The sequence below is a fragment of the Haliaeetus albicilla genome, chromosome 15 (assembly GCF_947461875.1).
Source record: "Haliaeetus albicilla chromosome 15, bHalAlb1.1, whole genome shotgun sequence".
Taxonomy (NCBI): Eukaryota; Metazoa; Chordata; class Aves; order Accipitriformes; family Accipitridae; genus Haliaeetus; species Haliaeetus albicilla.
The window spans coordinates 17,264,579-17,276,895 of NC_091497.1; the positions used below are offsets into that span (position 1 = coordinate 17,264,579).

A 12,317-nucleotide genomic window follows, 5' to 3' on the forward strand; every position below is an offset into this window, starting at 1 on the left:
TAAAAATACTGTGACAGAATTAAAGTATCAATATTATAAGGTGTAGTTGAAAGCAGAATATGAAGAGGAGAAAATTATTCCTGTTACAGGAAACCTTCCTTGTTCTTATGCTGAGCATCAGCAGTGAAATGGAACCACTTGGCTGCATCGCAAATCATAGAGATGCTATGATGATTTTTGCTTTCTGCATTGAATGTGTGTTGGACAATCAGCAAGCTGACAGCTGTTCTGCCTCATGAGAGCTGTCTTGAATCTAGAGGTGACATTTTAAGCTGCTGGTTATTGGTTGCAGCTATATGAACATGTCAGATCTGGGTATCGTGATAATTTAGAACTATTGTAATGACATCAGTAATTTATGTAACAGCATTGGAGGCTGTTACATTCCTCAGTGTATTTCTAGTAAGTACTATTAAAAAGTTAATGAAAGTGGTCCTTCTCATCTACAGTAGTGTCTCAAGGTAAAAGTGGGATCTTGCTGAATTAGTCTGTCATTCATTTTACTTATTGAACACTGTAGGTTTTTATAATTTTTTTTTTTAGTAGCAGCACAACAGAATGGTACAGCTGTCTAAATTAGACTAGCTGCTCTGCCCAATATGCAGTGGACATTTTTCTGCACCCACACAGCCCTGCAAATATGAAGCATGTCTCAGCCTTCAAACATAACCATGTCCACTTTGGTTCATGTCAGGAACTGAGCAGTATTCTAGGGAAGTATAAATACTAATCTTTAGGCAGCAAAACTAGACTCTGAAATTTAGGTTGTAAATTCTCAGGATCAGAGTATGACAAATAACATGCACCTACATGTTATTTCCTTTACAGAACGATCACTTACTGCCTGGAGGACTTCAGATGTGCTTTTGCGGTTTCAATGTATTGTGGTAGTTCAAATTTTTCAAGGAACTAGTTTCAGGACTTGCAGCACCTTTTTGGTCTGTACATTCATTTTAAAAAAAATTAAGAAAGAAACCCCTCATGTAGTTTCTTTTAACATCTTAAAAAAGTAGTGTATGTGCACTAGCTGTGTCCAAATTGAAGTCTAGATTGAGGGTCTTTGCATTAGCTTGAAATAAAATCGATAAAATACATCTGAAATGAACAAGTAGTGTTTTTGTTACAAGGAAACTTTATGGAAGCTTCTGTTCTGTCCTCTCTCCCTCCCCCAAGCACACTTTTTCTCTTAAGAGAGTAACCATGTTCATTTTGTGAAAACTGTCGGATAACAGTTTGACAGCTTCATCATTGGAGGTTCTCAGCCTCCCCAGCCCCCAGCTGGCAAAAGGGTTATGTACTCTACAGTTAAACACTACATATATATATATATATATATCTCCGTTTGGGAATTTTCATACATTTTCCAAACATTTTCACCAGACAGTAGACTTTGTGTAGAAGAGTGTGAATTAAGTTATGTTGCCAAAAAGCATAAAAAAATCAAATTCATTTTCTATGTAATGGTTGTGTTGTTGTCTAATAACTGTAAAATTTAAGCAGCAGTTTGTTTTGCCATGCCAGTGAGATTTTTAGCAAAACAAAGGATTATCCACTTGTTAAACCGATTTCTGTGGTGCTTACTACAGCACTATAGTACCAGGTCTGCACCAAACACTATAAATACTACTTTAAAAAAAACAATGGCCAGAAATAATTACTCTTTTAAGGCTTCAGTTCAAAGTGGCTACTTTGCTTATTAAGAACTGACTTAAATGATGAATTGCAGTATGAGGAACTTCATAGCACTGGAGATGTGTGCTTTTTCTGAGAGGAAGGTATCTGGGTTTAGATATTTCAGACCTTTCCTCCAGCTAATTAGTTGATAATTTAAAAGGCTTCAGCCTGGTATATATGTAGGAAACCTAGAATATGTATCTGTACTCATTCTGTGCTTTGTCATGTTGGAAAACGTTACTCGAGTAAGCCAGACTGGAGTAAGATAGGCAACATTAATAAGCTATTTAAATATGTGGATTTTTCAGATATATTATCAACTTCACAACTATCATTCTTGAGTCAGCTTGCCATTTTTTAATTCCTTGCATTTCTTCTTCCTTCTCTTGTTTTAAGAATTCATCAGGTGGGTTGTTTTTTTGTTGTTTTGTTTTGTTTTGGTTTTTTTCTGTCAGTGTGAGTATTTGAACAGGAGTCCTAGTGGCCTTATATTCAATATTTGCTTGGTGGAGAGTTCAGGGCTCTATTGGGGAGACCTGCCCAAAGTTCTCAGTTGATAGTGGAATATTTAGTCCAAAAGAGACTTTCAGATCTGCCTTCCCTTTTGATACCTTTTACATTAAAAATACTCGAATAAACAGCATGTTTTGTCTTTCGTTTGAATATGTATTTTTGTACTGATGCTTAAACATGTTCTTAGGCACTAACCTGGCAAAATATGTCCTCATCATACTGTATGCAAAGTTTGTGTTTATTCTCTCTTAAGGCTTGAGAGGTATTTACTATATGCTTCTACTCAATATCTTTTAAAATGCTTCTTCTGCAATATTTATGTACAAAGGTATCTTGCTGGTTTAGCTTATCTGCCTTTCTGAATTACTTTTAGCTATTTTGGCAAAGTCTTCCTAAGTCGGTATAAGCTCAGGTGTTAATAGGGGGTTTGTATGTACTGCTACAGCAGTAACATTTTTTTTCAAACAACTTTAGTATGTATTCCACATCTACTGCATTTGTAAGTTAAGGCTGATGCCTGTAATTGCATGGTGATTATAAAAATCAAAGTGGGTTCTCAGAACATATTTAGTATTTTATATTTTAAAATATGTAAATCTGAGTATTGCAAATGGATAGATTGAGTGGTGTTTAATGAATTGCAAAGTATTTAAATAAAAAAACACAACTGTACAGAGAAGTGAGTCCTCTTCAGCCAAATTACTTTTCCCTTCTCAAACATTATTTAAAAAAAATACATATTTAAGGCTTAAATTTAAGAACTTCAGCTTTCCTCTTCTGCTTTATTTTCTTTATTTGAAATGGTAATTTCAAATAATGACTGCAAAACCAGATGGGATCAGGAACAAAGGATTTTGAACTTTTCTGTGAGGTTTGTTGCAGTTGTGAACTCTTGCTCCTACAATTGAACAAAATATTTGATTGGGTGTTACTTTCCTTTTTGAAGGTTTTCTCTGGTGGTTAGCAGTTGGAGCTATCCAGATCATTCTATGAAGAACATGTAGAGCTCTAGCAAAAGAATTCTTCCATCTATGCCTGTATATTAAATACTGTTTATAAAAGCAGGATTACAAGAGCAATATCCCTTGTTTAATGTAGAGCAGTAGACACTGCATAGTGTCTGACTAATACAGTACAGACTCTGCAAAAAAGCATTACTAGAGGTAAAAACATGTAGCATTACCAATTAGGATTATATATTCAGAAAGTGGGTGTAAGAAAACATGCTGTGGTGTTTAATTGTAGCAGGAACTGGGATGTACTTGCTGCAGTGGAAGTGAGTTCAGATTACTTGTGCCAACTGGTTTTTGTGTGTTTGTTAAAGAAAACATGAAAGAGAAAACAAGAGGAGAAATTTATGTGATTACTGATGACTATCACTGCTTGCAGCACATGCCTACGAAAAGTTGAGGGGATGTAGGTGTGGGATTCAAAGTTGAGAATTGTTGTTTTACATGTTTCAATGCAGGTGAACGTTTTTCTAATAGCCAAATTTTAGCGTAAGAATGAAGTTATGTCTAAACTGTCACACTTCTAACACACAGATTCCATTTATGCTCAGGTCTGTGATGTACCTCACCATGTTCAAGTTAAGCTGAGGTTTCAAACCTGTATCTAACAACTGAAAATGTGTATCATTCATTGAACACTAGAATTGAAATATAAATTTATTTTTAAATTTGAATGCAGCTTAGACTATTTGAAATGTGTAGGTGGTATTCTGATTTTTCTCTTTTTTCTGAATTGTCAGTTAAGGACCTTTTTCTATTAATCTTATAATCTGCAAGAATAAAGCATGATATGTACTGTGTAAGTCCTTGTGCTACACAGTATATTTTGCTGCTATCAGCATGGATGCCTCCTGCTTTTTTTAAACTGATATCACTTAATAAAACAATGCCAACTATAGGAGCATAAAATACAGCGAGGTTTAGAAAAAACTGATAAAGCTAGCTCAAAATGGGTGAAAAAGCTATGTACGTACAACAAAGATAAAGCAAGCATATTCCATATTATTCACACAAAAAGGCTGCTATTCTGTAAGAAAATACTGTCAAGCGAGAGAACATAAGAACTTGTTTATCAGAAGAACTCAAGGCCCCTATAATTCAAACCAGCAGATTTTGACTAAATCAAAGGATGGAGAATTTATACGCAACATTTCAGAACTTGGTTTGAATGAAAAAGTGGAAAGGAATTGCTTTAAAAAAAGCAGCTGTCCCCAAACAAAGCCATTAACAATAATATCCAGAACTCTAATGGCTATAAAGAACAGAAATTTTCAGGCAAGCCTCCTGTATTCAAAGTTCTAAGTTTAAATTTCTTTTTTACTTCATGAGACCAGTTACTCCTTTATTCCACTGCTTCAGGTTGATAGCAATTGAATTTTAGCATCATCTTTTAAAAGAAAAAAAGGGGGCAAAGCATTTTGTAAGAGTCTGAAAAGCAGTAAAAGACCAGACTGTAAGCTTGTTAAATCTATCTAAAATCCTAGCTACAGAAACAAGCATGGTCTTCGCAATAGTGTGGAGAAAACAGATCAGTTTGTGGGTTTTTTCATGCTTTGAACAGCAAATACAGAAGAGGAGACTTCTGTTTCTAGTTGGTACATAAAAAAGGAAGTCAACCTTTGGCTGCGTAAAGATCATTTGCAGTTTAATTTTAAAAAGTGAAAAGAAATCACATAAAATCATACTATCAATTTACAAAAACATTGTCTTCATCTCGCTCTACCACAAAATGCATTGTATTCATTATTGCTTAATTAGCATCAGTTGAAGTAATTCGTCTGTTAGTATTTCTCAAAAAATAGTATTTGTTGAAAAGCCAAAATAAAGACAGAGTTTTACCTTGAAAGCATGTAAGTTCTTCCTGTTGTGTACAGCGGAATTTCGACACTTAGATATTGAATAATAATAATAGAGTTCAGTACAATAGTTTTGCATTGTTCATATGTGGTTGTATCACATAGAGTGATAAATTACAGTGCCACAGGAGAAAATGAATTTGTGTTTTCGAAATTAAAAATAAATTTATGTACATTTTTATTGAGGATATTTTCTTTAGAGTATCTTGGAGTTGGGTGGATGGATTCAAATTCTGAGATCATTCCAGAGTGGACAGCATTGCTAAGATTTCCAAAATCATCATGGTGGAGAGGGGTGAAAGCAGTAATTGTTTGTTATTTTTAAACAGTTTTCTTTGGGTTTGGGGGTTTTGTTTTAATTTTTTTTGTTACACCTTCTGGAGTCTAGGTGGCTTTCCAGACAAGATTTTCCATTTTCTACCCTGCTCGTGAGAGAGGAATTACTTCGAAGTGATTATGAAGTTGTTGTATAGTCACTACTGTAGGAGCTGGAGGATTAAAGTACATTGCAATAGCTAACAGCAGTGGGTTTTAACTTCTAGACTGACTTTTTTTTTCTTTTTTTTTTGTTCCCTTGCTAAAGTTTGAGTGCACGTGTTGTCATTTAAAGCAGTTATAGCAGATTTTGAACAGTGACAGCTGACTGTATTATCAGATGAGAACCAAATTTATGGAAATTGAAATAAAAAAATTCAGCTTGTAATGTTTTACCTGATTTTTGTGGAGAATAGAAAGGAGAAGAAAAGAATTGAGGATTATCATGTGAAAATTGTCCCCCCCAATTGTTTTCCTGTTATGAATATAGATAGATAATATGAAAATAGCACACTAATTTTCCGAGGCATGATTCAGCTTGAAACTGGGAGAGGACTGAATATCTCCTCTAGTGACATCGAAGTTGCATTAAGGAACAGTAAAAAAAAAAAAAAAATTTTTTTTGCAATTTTGAGCATTGAGAAGTTAGGAAATGCTGGCCTTAGGGCCTCCTCATTGCAGCCTAGGATGAACACTCTGTGCAATATCGGGCTTTCAGATAATCTGCTTGGATGATGTGCTCAGGTGCTAGCAGTGTAAAATAGACTATGCAGTCCTACCGCTCCCACTGTAGGAGGTTATGTGCCTGCTTCCAAGATGACTTTGTGCTTGGACAGCATTTTCTTCTGGATAAAGAATTGTTAAATCTGAGCAGGGGCAAACCAGATACAACAGTTGAAGGAAAACATTTCTGCGTTTTCCAGTGGTGTGCGGTCTGTTTTTCAGTTAACAGTATGTAGTTGCATTTTGTCGGTTTAGTGCGTGGGGGTTCTTCTGGAATGTAAACTGATTGTGAACTCCCATCTTCTGTGTTTATAAATAATGCAGACTAATACAGAATACTGTGGTACATCCCCTAGCAGCTCAAGTTGCTTTTACAGCATGAAATTCTGCTATTGCCTGCTTTCTAGAGGATGCTGAGTTATGTTTCAAGCTCTGACCTTCAACTTCAGAGCACTCTGTGCTGGGTGCAGGCTATCCAGAAGATCTCCTGCGGATGGATGCTGACAGATCTGCTTCCTTTGCTTAGTGGATATGTTTGCACCGAGGAAGTTGTTTTCTGTGCAGGAGATAGTTTATTCGGGGAGAGGAATTAGGTAGTGTGATATGGTGATGAATTTTGTTTCTTCTGCCTGGTGTCTAAAATACATGTGATTTAAATGATCAACATTCAGATTTACAATTAAGCTTCAGCATTGAAATTTCATTTGTTTTAATGTGGAAGAGATTGGGAACTGCTGTTTTATTCCTCTGTTGTGACTAGTGGACTTCTGTGCTAGAACAGTATTTGTCTGATACTCTTATTCAGTGCAACTCCCTGACCATGGTTTAATTTTACTTATTTCTCAGTTATTTTTGCTAGAGAGAATGTACAGTTAGGATGTATCAGTGCACTTTTTTTTTCCTCGTTGTAGTTCTTTAAAACACTAGTATTAACTTTGATCACCACCCAAACAAGCCAGCTGTGTGAATGACATGACCAGTGTGCACATGTTAAATCCTGCCTGGTTTTGCGGGGTCTGAGGTCTTCCTTTGGTTTATGCTAAATAATGGGATTAAATTGTTTAAGAAGATGCTGCTGTTCTGCCTGATAAACCAATGTGGCACCATTTCATTAGTTACTGGCTTTGAATTATGAAGCGTGAAATGGTTTTCTGCAGTATTCTCACTTGCTTTGGTGGGTTTTACTCTGTAACACCACTACAAAGTTCATTGTAGATTACTATTTGTAAAACATTATAATAAAATTGTATCAGTTATATTAAATAATGTTCTACTTGATGTGGATATACAGCTTACTCCATTCTAAGTTCTTTGTTGATGTGCACGAGACCATCAGCTTCTACGCTGAAGTGCTCCATATTAGTTTTAGATGGAATTTAGATGTCTAAAATGGATAATGATCCCCTAAACTTCCCTTCATTGTCTGTGGACCTCTTATGGGGATTTCTGTGATAATATTATATGACCGCTTTTTCCTTAAGCTTTCGAAATTAAGATTTTTCAGTTAATCTGCTTTTTATGGTGTTCAGATGTAGGTAGTAATAAGATTCTTTAAAAAATATATTTAAGACTCTCTGAGAGTCTGAATTTTTTTATAGCATAGATCACTTCTGCTGTATCACTGTATTCATTTGTAATTAGGTAGGCTGACTTTTCCCCATTAACAGTCACTCAGTATTACACTCAGAATTACTGATTTCATCATTGGGAAATTATGGAAATATTTGTTGTATTTGTAATTGTTTTTAAGACTGTTAGGCAGTTGAGGCTGTTTCATTCCAAATAGTTCATTCTAGTTTGCTATGAGGTGCTCCATGCAATACTGTTGTGGAAATATTCTAGACACTTGCTTCTGTGGGGAAGAAAGGTGATACTTAGCAATCTTGCATATCTGGACTCTGTCTTAGAAAATACCCCTGAGTGTTTTCCAGTTGCTTTGGTAGGAAACGTCTTGGTCCTCTATATATATTGGTCATACCAGTTTCAGACATTAATTTCTGTAATTATTGTTTCTATTTTTTTTTACCATTTTGATTTTTTTTTTTTAAATTAATTTATTTGCAGATGTGATGCAGATCCATCTGCCCTAGCTAAATATGTTCTGGCTTTGGTAAAGAAGGATAAAAGTGAAAAGGAACTAAAGGCATTGTGTGTTGATCAGCTGGATGTATTTCTTCAGAAAGGTATGGTCTTTGTCATAACAATTAAGCTTGAGTGAAAAGTCTCTCTTGTTTAATTCATTCAAACAATCTTTTACCATAGAATCATGCATTTGTCTCTTTATTAGCTTTGTTACTTTGAAATCAGTAATTCAACTTTCCTGAAGTAATTTGTCTTAAAAAACAGGTATATAGCACAATATGCATATATTAGGTATATGTTTTGTATCTATGGAATTCCTGGAAGAAAATTATGAATGTTAAGAGTTATTGCCAGAATTAGAAGTATTGGAGCTCTGCATATATTCCAGAAATATTCTTCCAGATGTTTTATTAAGAGACGTTAAATAATTCAAGGATTGAAAACCTTTGTGAAACATTGTCATTACTGACATGTTTCTTGACTCTGTAAATGTCCTTTTAAAATATAAAATTAGCAGCAGAGTATTTAAAAAAATACTGTTTGTTGTTCTAACTTGTTGGTGAATGCTGATTTTGGTTTTTCTTTTTAATAATTTATTTATTTTTAAAGCAAATATTAACTGAAGTTTTGAATAATGGATATTTGTACACTCTTTACTTTTAGAAACTCAGATATTTGTGGAAAAACTCTTTGATGCTGTGAATACAAAAAGCTATCTACCTCCACCAGAACAGCCATCGTCAGGAAGCCTGAAAGTAGAATTTTTTCAGCACCAAGAAAAAGAGACAAAAAAGGAAGAGGTAGGCATTGATTTTATTTTAAATGTTTGTCTTTTTTTTCATTCCTGTAGTTCAATTATGTGGTTCAACTTCATCATGTTTATTTGCTTATTAATAATAGTCCCAAAACAGCATTAAAATATGTCAGAAGATTTGTGCTGCACATTTTTCCTAAACATAAGTGGGTGCTTCAAAGGTGAACCAAAGTGGTTCTGACTAGGCAAATGTAAATTAAGTTATTGAGTAGTGTAGGAGTTGCAGTACAACCTACATTAGTTCTTTGCTCAGGATTGCTGTTGTAATTATGCTGCCTTTTAATTCAGCATAAATCCAGGCTGCCGTTCCAAATGGCAGTCCTCATTCCTCCAGCTGCTTGATCCAGATAACATCCTTATTCTGACACAAGTGTTTATGTTGTTCTTATGAGTCAGAAGAGTAGGTTTGTCCTTTTCAACAGCAGCCTAGGTTTGGCTGCGTGAAAGTGTTTTAACTGTGATCTGAACCAGCTAATCTGCTGATGAAGAAAAGACCTTACTGTGTCAGTCGTTGAATATTCATGTCACTGAATAGATCTGTCGCTGCACCTCAGTATGGATTTTTGTCCACCTGTAGCAAAAGCAGATGTATTTTTAGTGGAGCACAATAAGTATTGCTTATTCTGCTTTATTTTCTCCCAACCCGTGCTTTGAATATTCCTAGAAATAGAAATCTTAATACATTATGAAGATTCTGTAATTGCATTAGATGCAAAAATGTTGTTTCAGTTCAATGTTACTGCTGACTTTGCTCAGCATTTTGAGTTTTTTGGTTTTATTTGGTTGTGCAGAAGTCTCCATTATAGTGTATGCATGTTTTGATCTAATGTGTATACTTTAAATTCAGATAGTTAAAGAGGAAGAGCGAGAAAAAAAGTTTTCTAGAAGATTAAATCACAGCCCTCCGCAGTCAAGTTCTCGCTACAGAGATACCAGGTAATAAATTTTGCTTAACCTCTTGTATTATATCAGTAATCAGATGGATTTGGATTTTTATGGTGTTACTAAATTAAATATTTTCTTTCTGTATGGTCACCTAATAAGCCTAAAAACAAGACTTTTATTGCTTTTATGCATATGTAGTTAAATGATGAGTATATAAGTGATAGCGTAAACTGTCTCTGAGTTGTGCACAACTATCACATTTGAGTTTTATGATTAATTTTTATGTTGGATTTGCGGTTTATATTACAACACTTACTGTTCTCAGTATTGAGATTGAATTGTGATAATTTTAATTTAGAAGCCTTCCCTTCAGTAACTGTTATCTTTTTGGTGTTTCCAACTTGGAGAAGGTGCTGTATTGGGCAGAAACAAAATCTTACATACATTTTAAAATCTTGTGGATGGTAAAAGTAAAATGAATAAACCAAATAAAGAATTTTAAAAGTCTTCTGAGAAGAAAGGAAGGGCCATAGTTAGATTCCATTTGTAGCCTTTCTCTAATTTTCCATTGCTATTTCTTGAGGTTTTTAATGGTAGTTAAGGTTTTAAATTATGGCTTCATAATTCTTGTAATTAACTTACAAAATTACATGTTTAGAAGCCGTGATGAAAGGAAAAAAGATGAACGTTCTCGGAAGAGGGATTATGACCGAAATCCTCCCAGAAGAGATTCCTATAGGGATCGATATAACAGAAGAAGAGGGAGGAGTCGGAGCTACAGCAGGAGTCGAAGTAGAAGTTGGAGCAAAGAGAGATTGCGGGACCGGGACCGAGACCGGAGCAGAAGCCGGAGCAGAACACGAAGCAGAGGTACCAACAGTTGGTCTCTAAAATACGGTGAATGTTGCCTACAAAATTTAGACACTAAACTTAAAACACTATGTTCAAAATGTACCAAAATTTCTTCTGTTGTTCTTGTTTCTTTGTTTAAATTTAGCTTGGTTTTCTGTGGAAATAAGGTCTATGTGATTATGTTTTCAGTGCGTGTTTCCCTCTTTCCCTCCATTCTTCTCTAATACCTTTGACTGTGTTGGCTACTTTTAAGCAATATTGTAAGAGAGGCAGAAAAATCAGAGTTGATTGCATTTCATTAAGTTTTAGAAAACTCAGAATCTGGTTTGGGAAGATACAGAAATTAATACCCATCTATGGAGGTAGAACTGGCAGAAATTACCTGTTTGGCAGCAAATAACTTGTCAAGCAGAACAGTACAGCTCTGTTCTTTTTGTCTTGTCCCCTGCTTGGTGTCATAGGGAGGGGCTGAAATTATTACAGTAAATATTTGTGTTTGTTTATATATCTGTAGGACTTCAGGCTTCGGTACAGTAGTTTTTCAAATTAAACTTCTTTAAAAACAAAGCTGTTTATTCAGCTAAAAAGAATGCGTTTTCCCCCAATAGTTGTTACTGATAAATTGGAAGAGAGCATTGAGAGTCATTTTATATCTTTACTCTGTCTCAGACTATGTAGAGGTAAAAATAGTCTGGTTTAAGTCTGTGTATTATTTTTCTTTCTATAGAATGGGCCTTGGTAACTCAGCCTTAAAAGTAGGAATGCAGAGTTCCTGAAAATATGCGAGCAAATATTTTCCAAACAACTTATGAACGAGCAAGTTAAATAGCATGCAGCAGTTTAACTAAAAGATTACAATGTGATTAAATCTTAATTTAAGGATTATTTTACATAAACTGCAATGGTAATACCTTATGGACAATATGTTATAGTGAAATCTTTGTTTCTTTTTCTAAGCACATTAAGAAAAGCCTGTTTTACTGACACTTATCTGCCATTTTAAGACATTTTTATTAAAGTTCCTTTAATGTGGGGTTATTTGAGTCTACCAACTTACCTCATGACAGAACTCTGCTGTCTTCATCTGGATACTTACTGTTTATTTGATGGTAATACTGCAAAATTAAGAGGATAGTTTGTGTGTAATCAGAATAAAAGGTCATGTTACAGCTGTGTCTGTGCGGGAGTGCTCCACACCTGTCAAGCACTATTATGTCTCCAGTCATGACAAAGCTTTGCATGTGATAAATATATGCATTTGCATGCAGATAAAATGAAGATACAACAATAAGTGTCTTGAAACGTTAAAGATGTGTAACTTTTATAGTGTTTTCAAGTCATGTTTACCTTTTTCTTGCCCATTGCTTCCCTTTATTCAGAATAACATTCCATCTGAAGTTCTTAGAATATATGCATTACTACAGAAGATGTACTCTGCTTGAAGTTAAATAGGGTTTCTGCTTTACTGTGGGTATAGCTGTTATTAAAATATCCCAGTGGCTGATGATGTACTTTTAAGATAATTATTCTTCTGATTAAACCTTTGGAATGTAGAATCATGGAGTAGTTGAGGTTGGAAGAGACCTCTGAAGG

The 12,317-nt window shown here is 34.8% G+C and overlaps 1 protein-coding gene across 7 annotated transcripts in view; it reads left to right on the forward strand.

The window, feature by feature from the left end:
- The window catches only part of RBM26 (RNA binding motif protein 26), a 58,133-nt gene that overhangs the window by 5,617 nt on the left and 40,199 nt on the right, over positions 1-12,317 (forward strand). For 4 of the 7 annotated variants that reach the window (XM_069802477.1, XM_069802479.1, XM_069802484.1 and 1 more), the window contains exons 2-5: positions 8,156-8,274; positions 8,837-8,973; positions 9,835-9,923; positions 10,531-10,769. In XM_069802477.1, coding sequence (XP_069658578.1) covers positions 8,156-8,274; positions 8,837-8,973; positions 9,835-9,923; positions 10,531-10,769 — 584 coding nt within the window. The remainder of the gene's footprint in view (positions 1-8,155; positions 8,275-8,836; positions 8,974-9,834; positions 9,924-10,530; positions 10,770-12,317) is intronic. The other 3 variants (XM_069802478.1, XM_069802482.1, XM_069802483.1) reach the window with 1 other exon arrangement.